General features: G+C 36.6%; 1 protein-coding gene across 1 annotated transcript; it reads right to left on the reverse strand.

Moving 5' to 3' along the window:
* Positions 1–9,326: 9,326 nt before the first annotated feature.
* On the reverse strand, positions 9,327–17,263 carry LOC106871952 (26S proteasome complex subunit SEM1). The gene is made up of 3 exons (XM_014918729.3): positions 17,105–17,263; positions 11,332–11,428; positions 9,327–9,441 (listed from the first exon to the last, which is right to left on the reverse strand). Exons 1-3 carry the CDS (start codon positions 17,178–17,180, stop codon positions 9,384–9,386), a joined length of 231 nt encoding a protein of 76 aa, XP_014774215.3. The 5' UTR covers positions 17,181–17,263; the 3' UTR covers positions 9,327–9,383.
* Between the last annotated feature and the right edge of the window lie 2,475 nt (positions 17,264–19,738).

Raw genomic sequence — 19,738 nt, forward strand, 5'->3', positions numbered from 1 at the left:
GGTATTTTGAAAGATTTTAATTGTTCCATCCATGGAGTGGGTAGTGATGTTTCCTGGATTCTTCTATTAGAAAGAGTATAGGCGGAGTTAATCCTGCTTTGTGAGAAATAGCTTTTTTGGAGGTCAAACATAAGCAGTGTAAAAATTTTCAGAAGCTCACAGAAAGACAGGACTTGAATCTCCTCATAAACCAGCTAGCAAAAATTGGTCATCAATAACTCCCTTTTCCTTATATAATCACAAGTGTTTATATGTTGGACAATGGTTTTTCTTTGAAATGACTTATATGGTATGACATATTAAGGTAATTTTTTCAAATGAAAATTGAGATAGGTTTCCCAAGAGCTTTATAGTTTTTTTCTCTTTTCTTTTTTGTTGTTGTTTCATTAGTGGTGCTAATAGCTAACTCACTAAATATATTTTATCATATTGATAACTGAAAGTTTCTGGGTTATGGAAATGAATCAACTGTTGTTTTAGAGAGAGCAAATTGTTGACAAATTTCAGTTGTTCATTTAATTGCAGTTGCTTGGACTGTACATAATTAGTTTTATTATTATTGATGGTATTAGATGAAGTGTTTATGTTGATATCAACAAAACTTGATTCTTCCACAATTTCACTTAATGATTTTGTAGCAGATAACCTTCCTCAAATTCAATTTGAAAGTCAAAACCACCAGCAAATAATATTACTATATTTGGTAATCATCATTATTAGCATCATCATTTAGCATCAGTTTTCCATGTTGGCATGGGTTAGACAGTTTGACTGGAACTAGTAAACCAGAGAGCTGTACCAGGCCCCAGTCTGATTTTGGCTTGGTTTCTACAGCTGGATGTCCTTCCTAATGCCAACCACTCTATGAGTGTAGTGGGAGTCTTTTATGTGTCACTAGCACTGTCTGTGATAACAATTTTACTTGGCCTGACATGTCTTCTCAAGCACAGCAAACTACCAAAGGTCTCATTTGCCATTGCCTCTGTGAGACCCAACAGCTGAAGATCTTGCTTCACCATCTTGTCCCATGTCTTCTTGGGTCTACCTCTTCCACAGGTTCCTTCCACAGTTAGTGATCAGCACTTCTTTACACAGCTGCCCTCATCCATATGCATCACATAACCATACCAGCACAGTTTTCTCTCTTGTACACCACATCTAATGCTTCTTATGCCTCTCAAGATGCTTACACCCTGCCATTCATGCACACTGACATTGCACATCCAGTGAAGCATACTAGTTTCATTTCTTTCAAGCCTTTGCAAGTCCTCTGCAGTAACAGTCCATGTTTCACTGCCATGTAGCACACAGACATCATGCAATCTGCCTTTCACTGTGAGGGAGAGACCCTTTGTTACCAACAGAGGTAGGCGCTTTCTGAACTTTGCCCAGCCTATTCTTATTCTCGCAGCTATGCCCTTGGAGCAGTCACTTCTACTGCTGACATGGTCAACTAGATAACAGATGTCTACTAAGTATCCCCACTGGCATTTGACAGAGTCTATTTTCTGTACATTTTTAGTGTTCATTGTACCTGTACATCTACTACACACAAAAACTATTTTCTCTGTTAACATTCCTCTGATATTGCTGCACCACTATGTGTCCATAGCTTGCACCAGGTACACCTTATGGATTTTCTACCCATGCCTTTTCTACATATCAAGCAGGGCTATCTCCCTGAACAGATTTGTGATTTGTCTGCTTTCCTACTTACTAAGACTTTGGTCTTTGCTAAATTGACTATAAGGCCCTTTGATTCTAGACCTTGCTTCCACACCTGAAATTTCTTCTCTAGTTCTGGTAGTGATTCAGCTATATAAACAAGATCATCAGCATAGAAACTCATCTTAAATTCTTCTGTTATTGTCTGGAGGACTATGATGAACAAGAAGGGGCTGAGGACCGATCCTTGATGAACTCCCACTTGTACACTGAATTCATTGCTATACTCATTTCTAACCTTCACCTTACTGACAGCATCCCTGTACATGGCTTGTATAGCCCTCACTAACTACTCATCTATCCCCAGTTTCCACATTGACCACCAGATAAGGGAGCAGGTGACCTGCTGAAGGCTTTGTCCATGTCAACAAAAGCCAAGCACAGTGATTTATTTTTGGCAAAGTATTTTTCTTGCAGCTGCCTTACCAGGAATATAGCATCAGTGGTGCTTCTCCCTGGCACAAAACCAACAACTACACTAACTTTCTTCCTAATTAGCTGGGCTGTGACCCTCTCTGTAACTTTCATCACCTGGTCCAACAATTTGATACCTCTGTAATTATTTCTGTCAAAGGCATCACCTTTACCTTTATAGCAGTTGACTATGGTGCTGCTACACCAATCATTGAGTAGGACTCCCTCAGGACAACCCAATTAACTATATGGATGACTAGACTGCCCACACCACTAGATATTTTAAGCATCTCAGCGGTGATTCCTGATGGATCAGGGGCCTTCCCTGTCTTCATATTCTTCATGTCTTTATCTACTAAGCTATTGTCTATTTGGATAGCTGGTCCCTCTGTTGAATTCACATTAGGCAGACTCTTCTGCCTTTAGCAGCCTTTACAAGCCTCTTTCTTTGCAGAATCACTAAATGCAGACACATTTTTCTCATTTCATATCACAATTTTCTCTCACACAATCTTGCAATCTGAAACACTTCAAGTCTTTGGTCCTCGTGTCACAGAACATTGGCAAACATCTTTTCTGCTTCTCTCCTGGCTAAATATACTTGTCACCTAGTATCTTTTCTAGCTATCTGATACAGTTCTCTGCTACCACATACTTTCAGTCCTGTTTCTTTTCTCTAATGACCCTGTCAACTACATTATTCCACCACCATGTCACCTTCAGTTAAAAAGGGACCATCCAAAAATTTGGACAGTGGCCCTAAACAGGTTGTCCCATAGGAACCTCCAGTTGTCCTCCATGTTATATATCACTATATCCTCATCTTTCATTAAATGCTTCAAGTAACACATCTCTAAATCTCTGACTGTTCAGAGGATCCTTAAGCTTCCAGACCTTTCTTTTCCACACTGGTTATCTTGGCAGTTTTTTAGCCCTGATTCTGAAGTCGCTAATGACTAAACTATGCTGAGGGATACACTCTTCACTTGGGAAAGTTTTGACATTTATAAGCAGCCATCTTTTCCATTTTCTGGTGAGAATGTAGTCAATCTAGGCTAGTATGCCCACTAGATGGATAGGTGAGCAGGTAGCACAATGCTAGCAATTTCAGGGGGAGGTGTTGGTTGATTACATCAACCCCAGTGCTCAACTGGTACTTATTTTATCAACTCTGAATGGATGAAAGGCAAAGTCAACTTCAATGGAATTTGAACTTGGATTAAGAAGACAGACAAAATGCTGCTAAGCATCTTACCTGGTATGCTAACAATTCTGCCAGCTCACCATCTTCTACATTTGGTAATATCAACCAGTGTATAAGCAGTGAACTGGTAGACTCATTAGCATGCTGGGAAAATGCTTAGCAGCATTTTGTCTATATTTACATCCTGAGTTCAAACTCAGGTCAATAAAATAAGTACTAGTTGATCATTGGGGTCAATGCTTCCAAAAATTGCTGGCCTATTGCCAAAATTTGACACCAATATTAACCAGTTATTTTGGCTATATGTGACAATTTTTTCCCACCCTATCATCATTGACATCAGTTTGTGATAAGCAGTGACAGAAAAATGAAAAGTTTAATTTTTATACCTAAAAGCCTCATAGAATATTCTAAAACATCTTGGTGAGTTTATATATAAACCTTGGAGTTCAACTCTCTATAGGAATTTTTTTCATTGTAATCAAAGCTCTTGTCCCTTTAGGCTTTTGTTTAATAAGATGATTTTCATCACTCAATTTTTGAAAAGATAATTCCTGTTGTAACCAGCAATTATATCCAAATTTATATGAGATATTTCAGTTTTAATCTTTTGACAATTTTATTGTTTCCTGATTCAAACACATAACTTGTATTTAACAAATTGTACATTATGTATATGAAAAGTATCTAGTATCATTAATAAATGTTGTTGAAAGTAATTCTTTTCCTTATTAATTATTCACTGTGTCGCACATAACAATTTACAAGTTAAACAAGGCTGATGTGCAAAAAAGAAAGAGAGTGGGTAAAACTGGAAAAGTAAATTAATACACCTTCCCCAGGGACTCTTATCCCAGACTGGATGCCAACAGACTCAATGACAACAGTGTAAGCAAGACTTATTCGCTACACTGCATTGGTTGGGTGTAACCACAAAGTAAGTCTGAGTTGGACCCCTGAAAATTTGTTTCAGGATCTGAGATGTGGGGTACTCAGAGACTAAGGTTTGACAAGGAAAAGCAGGTTTGAGGATTCTGCAAGAAGGTTGAGTCAATTTCACACTTCTGACTCATATACTGCCAACAGAGGAATCACAATTCTTGGTGGGTGTTGTGTGTCAAATCTTCCTCCCTTGGTATCCTGGAATCTGATGAAGTACTCCTGACAGAGGAATCCAAGGTGATAGTTCATTGGGTATCATATTTTGAGGAGTTGTATAAGGTGGACCCACCTAATACTGTTCTGAAAACTGCAGTACCTTCAATGCTGATGACTGACGTGCTGGTCAGCTGAAATCTGCCCTTCATAGACAAGGTTCATATCACAGAAAATCAGCTGAAGGGCAGGGAGGCAGCTGGTGTTTGTGGCATCTATGGGAAGATGATCAAAGAATGTGGGCCTGCTGCAGTCTTGTTCTTGCAACAGACCATTTGGTCAATTTGGAGTAGTAGCATAGTGACTGACTGGAAGAAAAGTATAATTATCCCTCTCTGGAAAGGTAAAGGTGACCGCCTCAACTGCAACAACTATAGGGCTGTTACACTCCTCCCAATGCACAGTAAGGTCTTTGCCAGGGTTATTCTAAACAAGAATTCAGTCTTAAAAAGACTTGGACAACTGGTGCAGTTGTGGTTTCACTGGAGATGCTCTGATATCTGAGCAAGAGGACAAAGCTTTGGGTTTTCAGGTCTCTGGTCCTTCCTGTTTATCTATGAAGGACATGTAGACACTGTCCAGGGCCCTGAGGAGCCAACTGAACTCCTTTGTTACCAGAACACTTTGCTTGATTATGAGTTACCATTGACCAGATTTCGTATCCAACCAATGACTATACTCAGAAACTGGGATGTGTCCTGTTACTCTTTTGATTCAGGAGTGTAGGCTTAAACTGTTTGGTCATATTGCTTGATTTTCCAAGTTGAATCCTACATGCCATGTTTTCTTCTCTGAGAGATGGCTCATGTTGGAACCACCAACTAAAACTTTAAAATCCTCAATTCCACACTGGCAAAATAATGTAAAAGAGTTGAAATAAGTAAAAAAAAATAAGGAGCAATATAAGATAAGATGAAAAACAGGACAGCAATTTACAGAGATTAGGGTAATCTGATGTAGTTTCTTATGCATGATCCTAATGAAGGGTGAGGGAGGCAGTGGGATGAGGGTGTAAAAATAGCAAAAATAATTCACTGATAAGAAAACTAAAGAATACAAGATTTTATAAATGTAGGCTGTTGAGCTGTGAACTAAGATTCAAAAAGAATTTAAGAATTAAGTTCTTCAACAATCAACTTTCTTTCAAATTCAGCCTACTATCACATTCATCCACAAAAATTACTACAATCTCACATTTTATATTTATTCATATAGCATATCATTCTGTAATATACCTAGTACATATATATCCATTCGCATTAACAAGCTATACATTGATAATATTTTACTTATATTTACTTGTTATTTTAGTTTACTTACTGTTATTTTGCTTAAATTAAGATTACTAAATTCTCTTAATTTCTTTCAAGTGCCTCACCTAAATTGGCTTGAGTGTATTCAGGGGTAAAATTCTATAAAAAAAAACACGATATAAGATGATTTCACTGTTTACTTTTACTGACCAAATTACTGTAATCCTGTTCCTATTCAGGCCTTCCATAAAGAGTGAATTTTGTGTGTATAGAGTTGAATTGTAGATGTACTTGTTATGTTCCAGTGACCTGATGAGTTAGCTTTCATTATTTACATCAATTCATGAATATACAATTATATTGTGTAATGCTGAGCATACATATTGATGTAAAGATGTACATATAATTTTGCATACTGAAATTAATAATACTGCATAATGTAAGTTATGAAATGGCTGTAATCATGTGGAAGTCATATGGATTAAAAAAAAAAAGTTCTCTTTGTCTCCCATACCTCCTGACTTTACTCCTCACAGAAAAATTTATTGTTCAGATTTCCTGGATTTTCAGTAACATGGACATATTACATTATACTACACAGTAATTGATTACTACACAAACTGAATGGGGAGCTAATTGTGACTGCTGCTGGCTTCTCTGAATCCAACTGCTCAACTACTCTTTTACACACACTGTAACTGTTGATGAACTAGCAGAGAAGCTTGGGTTTGGTCATCCAACCACTCACAAACACTTATGCGCCATCGGAAAAGTTAACAAATTGGGTCGATGGGTTCCTCAAAACTTCCAAGTGTAATCACACACAGAGCGAATGTGTGTTCTTCTTTGCTGTTACGTCTCACAAATGAACCTGTTTTGGATCGAATAGTGATGAGAAATGGGTTCTCTATAAGATGTCAAGTGCCAAAGACAGTGGGTAATGGAAAGGAGAAACATCGGCACTCATAGCTAAAGGTTTTCACCCACATAAAGTGTTGTTATTTGTTTGGTGGGATATGAAATGTTTAGTCCACTTTGAACTTTTAAACCCAAACCAAATGATAACAAAGATCTACTGTAAGCAGCTTAAGTCAGTGCTAGAAGAAAAACGACCATCCTTGGTTTCAAGATGAAAGGTATTCTTTCCAGGATAATGCTTGGCCACATACGAGGATGACATTCCAAAGGCTGGAGCAGTTTGAATGGGCAACGATGCTCCACCCACCATATTCACCAGACATTGCCCCATCTGATTATCATTTATTCCACAGTCTTCAAAATCAATTGTTTCTACTGTTGGATACCCTTCCTAATGCCAACCACTTTATAGTGTAGACTGGCTGCTTTTTCATGCCATCTACACTATGTTGTCACGAAGCTTGCAGAACTACAAGCCTTGGTGGGGAAGGGATTAGCTACATGCTAGAGGATAAGGGGATTGAACTGAAAGCTGGGGGTGCAGTAGTGCAGGTTCTAGTAGAGGATCTGCATGGCTGCTCACGTCCAGCAGGGCAAGAGGCGAGAAAAGGAAACTGAACAGTAGGAGCTACAAGAGATAGGTAATGGTGATAAGGTACCTAGTGACCCCACAAAGTGAGCTGAACTGATTTGAAAGATTGTATGGGAAGGAGAATGAAGGGACGGTGTGGCAGACTGCTAAAATGAGTAGGGTTGAAGGGTGGGCGAGATAGAGGGATACAGAAGAGAGGTGAGCAGCAGGAGTTGTAAAAATGAAATAGTTGTCAGAAGAGGACAAGAGTGATGACATGGCTGAGTAGTCTGCAAGAGCCTGGGGTTGAGGGAGATGTAGGCCTAATGCAAGGGACAAGGCATGAGTTACTATAACATGGAAGGAGAGCACAATACATATATAAAAACCGGGGCAAGTGAGAGGTAGTCGATAGCTTCTGGCATCTAGGTGACCAAGTTAGTAGTGGAGGTGGTTGTTCAGTGAGTTTAACTGTGAGAATAAGATTAAGTTGGGCAAAGTTCAGAGAGCTCCTATCCCTGCTGGCAAAATAGGGCTTCTCTCTGAGTAAAAGGCAGATTGTTTGATGCCTGTGTGTGAACAGCTATGCTGCATGGCAATAAAACATGGGCTATAACAACCAAGGACATGCGTAGGCTTGAGAGAAATAAAGCCAGTATGCTTTGCTGGATGTGCAATGTCAGTGTGCATGTCTGACAGAGGGTAAGCATCTTGAGAGAAAAATTAGGCGTAAGAGGAATCAGATGTGGTGCGCAAGAGAGACAACTGTGTTGGTATGGTCATGGTAAGAATGAGGACAGCTGTGTAAAGAAGTGCCGATCTCTAACTGTGGAGGGAACCTGTGGTAGAGGTAGACCCAGGAAGACATGGGACGAGGTGGTGAAGCATGAGCTTCAAACTTTGGTGATGTGCTCTGCTTAAGAGGAGCCCTCAAGCTAAGTGCACCTGTGCTGGTGGCACATAAAAAAATCAACCTTTGAACATTGGGCCTGACAGAGACAAAGTAGCTGAGTTCCTTTCGAGTGTTGGGCCTCATGGAGGCAAAGTGGCCAAGTTCCTTTCAAGTGTTGGGCCTCACAGAGGCAATGACCAAGACCATTGGCATTATGTCGTGCTTGAGAAGACCCATCAAGCCGAGTAAAATTGCAGATACCCGTGTCATGAAAATGGCACCTGTGCCAGTGACATGTAACAGCATCCATTACACTCTCAGTGTGGTTGGCATTAAGAAGGGCATCCAGCCATAGAAAACCATGCCAAATCAGACTAGAGCCTGGTGCAGCTTTCCAGCATGCCAACCCATGCCAGCATGAACAATGGATGTTAAATGATGATGATGTGAGGTGACACCATAGCCCAAGAGATGGTTCATGAAGTAAGATGATGAACTGAAAAGTCCAATCATGTGTTTGGAGAGTCTTTGAATGTTACTCTAGACAACTGATTTATCATGAGAGTTGTCTGGCACTCTGTTTCATCTGTATATAATTATGTAGTAGTTTGTATACAATGTAATAGATGAGGCTAATGGAGATGTTGAAGTACTTGATAACATGGAATTAGGCATTAGGGTGATTAATCATAATGGAGTTGGAGGCAAGAACCTTTGATCATGATGCAAATGGAAATATGTCCTGAGAAAAAAAATTGCCTGAGGCAGATGAAGTCTGAGGAAATAGGAAAAAGCAGCTCTCAAAATGTTGAGCCTACCAATAAAAAAGCAAAATAAACACCAGTGACAATTTCTATAATCATGTTAGCATAATAAAAATGGATATTCAAATGATGATAATGTTGATCACCATGGTTGTGTGGTTAAGAAATTTGCTTCACAGCCTCATAGTTCCAGGCTCACTATCATAGTGCAAAATCTTAAGCATGTAAATGTCACTGTAACTTTAGATTGATCTATACCTTGTGAGCAGAAACTAGTGAGATGTATGCATGTGCATCTGCATTCAAACCATGCCACTATGGGAATTGCCTGTTATTAATATGATCATGATAACTGATATATCATACCGAAAACTTAATACTTTTTCATTAGTTCTTGTTTTAAACAAACAATAATTACAAAACAAATATATAAAAAAAGAACATTTTATTTTCAATTGATGATGAATAGTGTTAAAAATAATGCAAATTAAGTTTTCATTGGTTCTGGAATTTCTAGAGATTTTCCTTGTAGTTCTAGTTGAGCCCTAAAAGAAAAACAAAACAATGTAGGAATATAAGTCAAAACAAAAGAGAAGCTCTATTGTGAAGATATTTCAAGTCACTAAGCATTAATTTTTTTGCAGTACAAATGCATGGAATAATTAAATGCTAAATCTGATTTAACTGCAATAGACATATATTCAAAATGTAAGAGTTTATAACATTTTTAATGTCTGAACCAGAACTGATTGTTGTAGAGATTATTCATTAATTATCCAATGAAGGTGAGGCAGGACTTACGTTTAAATAAATTGTAAGGACAACCTCTCAACACTGTTTTCATCTGGTGTATGTAGACTGAATCATTCTGGCATGTCAAATTAACAGAAATGTTTCACATAGCATTCTAAGTTAAAGAAACATTAATTATAAAGTTGACATAGTGTTCTTGACCATCTGAAGGCTCAGTGTCATGCCTTGTGCATAGAACATGAATTACTATTGAAAGTAGTGTAACTTATGAACACAATGTTTGTAGGACAGATCACAGTTACAAATAGAAGACATGAAGTACTGCAACTCATATAGCAATGTTGTACCTCACACTCCGTAGTTACTTAGGTTTTAGCTACATGTTGTCCAAGACTCACAATCTGATCTTTTCTGGTGATTCCACACACACAAAACAATAGCTCAAACTATATCCTGAAGCCTTTCTCTGTAGCAACAGGAAATACCTTAGCTTTAAATCAGTTATTGACTTTCTACAAAGCTCATATAAAACTCACAATGGGGTACTAGAATCAATTCAAATTCTTCACTAATTAACTCGTGCCTTCTACTATGCAGCCTGGGTCAACCAAAGCTTTGTGAACAGATTTAGTAGACAGAAATTGAAAAATGTCTTCATGTGTGTGTCTCTCCTTGTTTTGATGTGTGATCATTGTAAATAAAATGTCATTCATTTCTAATATTCTATGAAAACATGTCTGGCCATGGAGAAATATTACTTTGCTTGGAAACAGGTAAGAGTTAGTGACAGGAAGGGTATCCAGCCATGGAAAATCTGCCAGCATGGAAAAGTGGACCTTAAAATAATGATGATCAAAATTCTTATTTTAAGTTATGGGAAATACCATATAAACATTCAAATTTTTGGACTACTCTGTGAATTTGTATTTTTACACTTTAAATAATGAAGATAAGACAGCCAACCAAGGAGAAGCAGCAATTTGAAGTTCTGCAAGGAATTAGAGAATTATCTAACAATTTGAAAGTTTATCAATACACTCATAAAATTCCAAAAGTTTAAAAGAGTCACTCTTGAATGGCCAGCATACAGAACATTGTATCACTGATGATCAAATCCTCAGGATATTTGGAAAATATGCTCAATGGACTTCTAAATATCTTTATGATATTTCCCAACTTGAAATAAGCATTTTTGGCTTTGGTTTTTACTTTTATTGCACTTTGCATAAATTTCAAAATTTCATTAGAGTAAAATGAGGTGATGACTTAATTTTATTTGAGGCAGTGATTTGGTTAGCAATGAATCAACAGCATTTAGTTTTCTTTGAGTATTATTCCCACATTTGGTGCTGCAGCTACACATGTAAACATTATAGACTGCATCCAAAAGGTCATATCCAGCTATCTTTTAATACCTACCTATCTCACGTATATATATATATATAACATGTCACAACTATTTTACAATTTCCTAATCCACTGTAATAAAATGAATTCTAGTGAGATTATGCTAACTGATTTTATAAAATATTATTAAGTTTCTGTATTACATGCAAAACAACTTTAAAATTATTTACTTTTCATTAGTTTGATATTTTGTAATGTTCATCAACACTAAAGCTGGACAACCAAATACTTGTTATTCATTAAAAATTGGTATCATCCAAATTATATTTACTTACCGAAGCTGTTTTGAAAAGTCATCTTCTATATTATCATCATCCCAATTATCTTCCCACACATTTATGTCATTTTTTTCCTCTTCAGCCCCATTCCAGTCTATAAAACACATTAGAAAGATATAAAAAAATTTTTTTTAGTTTTAGTTCTGACATAGGCATGTAATGTCACTCATTAGACAAAATAATTTTCTGAAATAAAGATGAGAATAAGTAATCATACAAATGCAAAAACTGTAGCTTTAGAAAATAGGGCACTGAGCAAAGAAAAATATTTGGTAGATATTTAGAATTCAAACCTTAGATAAGAGTGAAAGCTTTTGGAAAATTAAAAGTTTCTACGTGAAAGTAGCGTTTTCGTTTTTTTTCTTTCAATGATATGCTATAAAGGGTAAAATGAAAAATTAATGTTTCCTTTATTTTCTGCACATGAGCTGGAGGCGTTCTCTTTGATTCTTTGTCCTGCCAGAAATAACAGATAAATCACCCTCAAAGTACACAGCCAGCGTCTTCAAAAAGCAAGGACACATATTCTAAAAAAAAAGGTGATCATTGCTGGAAGATCTGATCCAGGGTTCAACTACAACAATCAAAATTCCTTTAAAAATGTAATAACAAATGCTAAAAACTAAGTGGGTGTTATCAAAACTGAAACAAAATGTACTTAGATCTTGTATACAGGGTGACTTATAAGAATATATATATCATCATCCAACATTCTGACTACCTGTACATCACTTCAAAAACTCTCTCCCTATATATACACACACACATTGTGCTCATGCCTTTTGATGAAACATGGGCATTTTACTGAGGCCTTTCTGATTGTTTTTAAAGTATGAATGTTGAAATATATTTTTCCTTTTACATGTTTTATTCATATTAAAATAATAACGAAAATCTTAATGACATTATAAGGTAATGAATGAAGTTTTCAATCTTTCCCTGATACTTACTAATATATAGTAATAATAATCTGAAGTGAAATCTGTTTTCATTGTATATGCTACGTATATTCTAGGGATTATTTTATTCTCTCCCACATATTCTTTATTTCCATGTTCTTTTGTCAAAGGCATACTCATAGATATACTGTTTGGCAGAACATTTTGAAATATCATCCTTTCAGTGCCTTCTGGAAAGTAAACTAACTGTTGATATTCAAAATGTACGAGAAGACAACAGCATGTAGTCTATTGTGCATTTTGCATTCCAGCAACTTTCACATTGTTTCTGGAGTACTAACATAATGACCATTGCATATCATCATCATAAATAGAAAAAAAACATCTGTAGGCAGTCATATTCTTTTACTTGAAAATATATAACTCATTGAGTTTACAGAAGAGTAAATTTCAGTAGACGCAACAGTTGTACATAAGATGTTTGCTGTATGCTATGTACATTTCAACTCTCAACTTGACATATTTGGCTGTGGTGTCTTCATACACTGACTGTTTCTTGTGTCATAGCTGAAATCTTTAGGAAAGCCTTTGGAGCATTTACTGCAATCCACATAGGAAGCGTTAGATTTGCTTGACCACAGGGTCTAGGAATCTGATATTTTTTTCATAATAACAGAGAATTAGTCCTGTTACTGTAGTTTTAAGCCCTGCACAAAGTTTTATTAATTTCAAGATCAAAAATCTGTTTTGTCATATGAGAATTTAAGAGTGTGGCAGCCTGAGCTTTTGAAATTCAATGGAATAACAGAAATTTCAAAGGAAGACTTTAGAGCTATGTTCCCAAAGAGAGAATTTAGTTTAATTTGAACACTCAAGAAAATCTGAGACACCCTTTATCGTTTTTTTTTTCCATGCCACAATATATTACAAGTAATTAGTAATAAAGAAATTGGATTTCCCATAGTTTGACACCATTTCCATCGTATGGTGGTAATGTTCTTTCATGTTACAAGGGTACATGCAGTCATCATCACTTTACATCTACTGGTTGGATAGGTTGTCATGATCCAAGTTCTTAACTGGAGTTTGTGTTCCCTTACACATGATAGGGAGCATTTTGCTCAAACAATTTATTTTAACAAGGTTTCTATGGCTGGTTGCCATTCTAAACATCAACCACTGTACAGAGTATACTGGGTGCATATTACTCTATTATCAGCACTAGAAAGGTTTTCACATCATTGACAAAACAAGACTCAAGTGTTCACTGGACCATACAGTGTTTCTGTTCATTCACTAACCACTTCACAGTGTAATGAGTGCAGTTTACCATGGCACCAGCATTAGTGAGGTTGCCTTGTACTTTTCTAGACAAAAAGAAGTCCTTATGGCTCTACATTCTCTCCATTTGTTTAGAGCAATGAGACTAATACATGGGGTAGACAGTTTGACAGGCAGAGGACTGTGCCAAACTCCAATGTTTGCTTTGGCATGGTTTCTACAGCTGGATGCCTTTCCTAACATCAACTATTTCACAGAGTGTACTGGGTGGTTTTTATGTGACACCAGCACTAGTGAGGTCACCAAGTAACTAGCAAGACAAGACTCCTTGATTGATGTGGAGTTTAGTATTGAGGGAGGTAGCTTTATTCTCGCTGATGAGATGTTAAAGTATGAAAGCTAGATAGAAACAGGTGTCTTGCAATAGAGACGGTACATAGCTACACCAGTTGAGAAAAGAGAGAAGATGGTGGTTAAGAAGTGTGAGGGGATACCAGGGAGGTGAACTGAAGTGGTCCAGAGGATTGGACAGAGTAAATCAATTTGTAAGTTTGCAAAGTGCAAAAGGAGAGTGGCAGATAGAGGTGAATGCAGTGAATGGTAAATGGGGGAAGTGTGGTCAATGGTGAATATCAGTGTTTTTTTAGGAGTGAGGGAGGAGGAGATAATAAGAGGCAGTACAGTTGATGTGAAGTATGAGCAACGCACAAGAGATGTACAGTACCAGGGACGAAGTCAGAGTTAAATAAGGGTGGAAATAGTGGGAAATGAATGCAAGTTGTGGGCTTGTCATTAGCTGAATGAGAGGGAGTACAGAGGAGAAGTGAAGATGAAAGGGGCATCCAGAGGAAAATAAGTGGCAATGGATGATACTGATAATGCACAAAACAAAGGAATGGGTTCCAGGGAGGGTAAGTGAAAGCACAAATATGTTCAGTTCTGCTCTCATATAATTACAGCAAGAGTGATAGAGGGACGGGTATTAAGAAGATGAGTCATAGGGAAGAAGCACGTCAGACTGGGTGCAGAGGCCTAGAGACATAAACGGGCTAAAGTAAAGAATACATACACTCGGTGTTTAGAGTTTTTGTTATGCCAAAAATGGATGGTGAATGTATTCTTTACCTTCGCCCATAAATGAAAGGCATTTAGGGCCTTGTTTTTGCCGTGATGGACAAATTTTCTCAAGCACAGTATATCATCAATCAACTTTACCAAAATCATTTTTATTCTTTAGAGAACTTGATTTGACAATAAAAAAGTTTCAAACCTTTAAATTTTGAAACGTTTACTAATCTCAGTTGTGGAAAAACATGGCAATTACCATTTTCTGTATATCGATAACGGACGCTGATTATCTAAAATTAGCAAATTTTTCAAAAACACAACTGCGTAGAAAATTTAAAGAAAGATCCATGTGGTGCTATATTGTTTAGTCAACATAAAGACCTTCAGCCGGGAACAAAAAAAAATAATAAACCAGCCTGGGAGGTACAAACAAATGTGTGGAAAATACGAAAAAAAAAAAAAAAAAAAAGCGCGCTGACGACCCTGGGGGTGAGGAGGGGACTTTCAGAAAATTCACAAGATCCGATTTTTCCGTCATAAATTCGGGTAAAATGGATATATATTGATTTCTTTTTTTACGGAATACCACGTTTTTTGGTTATGGAGGATCCGATTCTGAAAAAAAATTTTTTTTTAAAATATCATTTTCAAAATTTCATTGTTATCGAAGTTTTGTGAGATTTGGCTGTTATTTCTAGTATGTGGATAGCCTGCTTGAAGGCCTGAGGGCATACTCTTTTACTTGTTTCAGTCATTTGACTACAGCCATGCTGGAGCACCGCCTTTAGTCGAGCAAATCGACCCCAGGACTTATTCTTTGTAAGCCTAGTACTTATTCTATCGGTCTCTTTTACCGAACCGCTAGGTTACGGGGACGTAAACACACCAGCATCGGTTGTCAAGCGAAGTTGGGGGGGACAAACACAGACACACACATACATATATAATATATAAATACGACGGGCTTCTTTCAGTTTCCGTCTACCAAATCCACTCACAAGGCTTTCGTCGGCCCGAGGCTATCACTTGCCCAAGGTGCCACGCAGTGGGAATGAACCCAGAACCATGTGGTTGGTAAGCAAAGTTACCACTCAGCCACTCCTGCGCATATATATATATTGGCATAACTACAGAGTATAATTCATTTTTCTGAAAGTTATGACCTTCCAAAGTCTGGGGGGTAGAACTCTGTAGTTATGCCTATATATATTTTTTTTTTTCTTGTTGAAAAATTGAAATTTTACAAACAAATTTTTTTCGGAATCGTAATCTTCGTATTTTTCTACGTATTTCGCAAAAAAACGAAAACGTGAAAAGTGAAGGGGGGGGGGGGGAGTGATTGAAATTTTGAAAATGCGATTTTTGAAAAAAATTTTTTTTTCAGAATCGGATCTTCCATAACGAAAAACATCGGATTCTGTAAAAAAAAAAAAAAAAAAAAAAAATCAATACATTTCCATATTACCTGAAGCTATGACGGAAAAATCGGATCTTGTGAATTTTCCGAAAATCCCCTCAGCCGGGAACAAAAAAAAATGATAAACCAGCCTGGGGGGTACAATCACCCTGGGTCGTAGCGCACATTTTTTTATTTTTCATATTCGTTTTCCACACGCTTGGTTGTATCCCCCCCCCCCCCCGCCCAGGCTGGTTTATTATTTTTTTGTTCCCGGGTGAAGGTCTTTATGTTGATCCACTACAAAACATTATTTCGCAAATACGATCACCACATTTTTACGTGTAATATACAAAAGAAAAATTGTCTAAAAAGTTTTTCAAACGTCGTATCATCCACTTTGTTTCATGTTTTCCCTTTGTACTGCAAAATATTTGCTACTTATCATCATCAAATTTGTATCAAAACAAACCCCGATGTATTCATTCGCATATTTTCTAGATTATTTGTCCTGATTTCACAGGATTTACTAAATTGAATGATTCAAAGTAAATGATAGTACTTTATCAGGTTAATATACAAAATAACAAGCGGAGTGTTTCATCCTCTTTAGAGTTAATGAAAATCATTCACTTTTGGAATTCTCTTTCATGAAGCTTTTTACGTCCATAACCCAAAGTTTGTTAAAATGTGTTGTAAATTCCTTAAAATAACTAGGAGTACAAATTTATCGGGAGAATATATCCCCTATATGCCAATAATGGCGAAGGTAAAGAATACGTACACCCGGTGGTTAAGGTTAGGATTTTTGTTATGCCGCAAACCAGTGGTGTACGTGTTCCTTATCTCCGCTGCAATAATATAGATATGCTTTCAATGTATATTAATAAAAATATTTCCAGTAATGTACGAAATCGTTGAATTAACAGCAACCATTAAAATACAAAGTAAAGTGAAAAGAAACCCAGAGGATGAGAATTGAATATTAAATTGATTTGTCAGCTATGAAGAGATTTTACAGTGAATTGAATTGGAATGAATGTGGACAGAAATGAATGGATAAACCTGTTCGTAGATATCTACATATATATATATTACTCAACACCATTTCGGGAAAAAATGTTACCTTCTGCTGGAAATTCCTCAAATTCATCATCCTCTTCTAGTATCCCTAAATCAGGTTTGTTAGGTGCAGTGGACATGATGACAAGTGAAATGTCGACGTTTCGTATGGCTTTGAAAAGCTGTGAAGGAGTTGTATATACTTTAGTTTCGTATTTTAGACATGCTGAGCCAATCATAGAATCAATGTTTTATTTACGAATAGGAGAAAAAATAAAAACGACAGGAAATTAATGTTGCAAATTTTATTACTGTGATTTAAGTTTTATAAGTGAAATATATTTGCTACTTTGAAATTCTATCTAAACACCTCGATACATGAAATACCTGACCATTAATGAAATAAGGAACCAACAGTAGTGTCTCAGTCTAGTCGAGGCGTCCCCAAACTTTTTAGACCATCGACCCCATCATGAAATCCTTGACCCCTCATCTACAGCCAGGCATGTACAAGAAAAATAAATGAATAATAATTAAGTAGATGTGCATTTATCGACCACTTTGGAGACCCCTGGCCTAGTCGTTTGATAGCAACAAATTAAAACCAGTTAAACTCCCTTCAAATTAAAATGGTTTAGCAATGTTGTCCCGGTTGGTTTATAATTTTGTTTGTTTATTTTTTTTAAATCTCTAATTTTTATTTTTTTAGTTTTTCGACAGTAATAACGCTAGGTTATGAAATACGAAATACTAGTAATAGGAATCCACCTGAATTTTGAACTAAAACCTTCCAATTCATTCACATAAAAAAAAGCTCTATACAGAATTGTTCTACTGCAAAAAGGAAAAAAAAAAGAAAGTGGTTTTTGTAAAAATATGTCCTTTAGAAAACCAGCTGGCAATAGGAAAATTTTCTGAGCCAAAAGAATCACTGGAGTTCTCTGACCATTCTGTGTGTTGATGAATGACAAGCATGTCTGCCTTCATGGCTGAGGGCTGGAGGCTTCAGACTCAACCACAACTCCTTACCATACACTGAAGTCTTCTGCTACAGCCATACACTTTGCAATGTTTTCTCCATTCAGTTCTGGATTACATCACTCTGTATATGCTTTTGTTTTCCAGGGTCCCAATTGCCATCCACCCAGTTCCCAAGGGTGTGATCACAGAAATTCTGAGCCCTCATAATGTAACCAAAATATTGCAGATTTTGCTGCTTAAATATCATTACCAGCATTGAATTGGCTCCCATTTCATCCAGGACTGAATCAGTTATTTTACAAACCACCCAACTGATCTGCAGTGCTTACCAATGCACATCTTGAAAGCCTTCAGTCATTTGGTGTTTATTATCCTTAGGTTCCATGCTTCACATCCATAGAATTTTACTGGTAAGGTTTTTAGAAATTTCAACTTGGTACTTTTGCTGGGAGCATAGTCTCTTCATATTGAATCGAGTGACTTCAGGTGGATGCAGTTCAGAGTCACTGAAAGTAACATCATGTCAAAGGTTCTTACTAAGATGAATATCAAGATTTGTGAGACAATAAAAAGCCTGTAGATTAGATGTGAGTAGTCTTCATTGCACTGCTCAAAGTTACAGGCTAAGATCTTGCTGAGAATTCTGCTGCTGATGATAGAACAGTTCACAGAGGTATAGCAGGGACTTTGTAAAGAGGTAGGCACAAGAGACCAGATTTTTAACATCAGGATCCTCATGGAGAAAGCCACTATACATAGCATTCATTGATTATAAAAAAACGTCTTTAACTAAATCTGACATTCTACATTGTGAAAGGTTATGCAGATTATGGGCTCAGAAGTCAATTTACTGTGGAAACTGTTTGCATATTAATAACTGTTAAAATTAGGCTGTATGTTTTTCTTACTTATCCCAAAGATTCTTTGAGCAGTGTTTACAAGACACTATTGACAAGTAACTGAAACATCATCTCTCACCTTTATTGTCTTTTTTTTTATTGTTGTCTTTTACTCTATCTCATCCAAACTGAGAAAGCCACATATCAATGCTGGATTGTTGAGAACAAAATTCAGTTTTTCTTTTTCCTCACACAGACATTTACAGGAACAAACAATTGGTCCCTTATGAGTATTCACTTTATATTTTACTATATATATATGCGTGCGTACACATGTGTGTGTGTGTATCCACACACAATTATGAATGTAGACTTTTGAATTGAATAACAGTTAATTTTTTCATGTTTCATGAATAGATCATTTTTAACTAACTAAAAACCTAGATTGGAAGGGACTTTGTTAGCACTGTCTGTGGTGCACACACTGTGCATAACTGTCTACATTACTAACTGATATCAAATCATTTCTTGTGAAAATTTTGATGCATGTAACACAGCTAAAAGAATTTTGTCACATTGCTTGAGTGGAAAACAAAAAGCTTTTACAAAATGGTAAAACCAAATTTTTACATATGCTACCAACAATTGAAAGAATTCTTTGCATTTTTGTTGACTTTAGAAACTTAATTTTGTTGCAAAGAACACTGCCTGGAATAAATAAATAAAACAATTCTTTAAAAATGATTTTGGAGAAATAGATAGAGCCTTTTCAACAAATAAATTCTAGTTATGGACATTAAAATAGAGCAAAACCTAGTTACAAATACAAACAATGAAAGCATTTAATTTGTAGTTCAAGTTGCAAGGGCTTTGCTGAG

The sequence above is a fragment of the Octopus bimaculoides genome, chromosome 4, assembly GCF_046866305.1.
Source record: "Octopus bimaculoides isolate indiv1 chromosome 4, ASM4686630v1, whole genome shotgun sequence".
Taxonomy (NCBI): Eukaryota; Metazoa; Mollusca; class Cephalopoda; order Octopoda; family Octopodidae; genus Octopus; species Octopus bimaculoides.

What these genes read in the sequence shown, in the direction of transcription:
- LOC106871952 (XM_014918729.3), bottom strand. Translation starts at nt 17,180, where the DNA reads ATGTCCACTGCACCTAACAAACCTGATTTAGGGATACTAGAAGAGGAT. An exon ending in TGAGGAATTTCCAGCAGAAG is followed by an intron (nt 11,429 to 17,104) that starts GTAACATTTTTT and finishes TGTGTTTTATAG; the next exon opens with ACTGGAATGGGGCTGAAGAG. An exon ending in GACTTTTCAAAACAGCTTCG is followed by an intron (nt 9,442 to 11,331) that starts GTAAGTAAATAT and finishes TTTTTCTTTTAG; the next exon opens with GGCTCAACTAGAACTACAAG.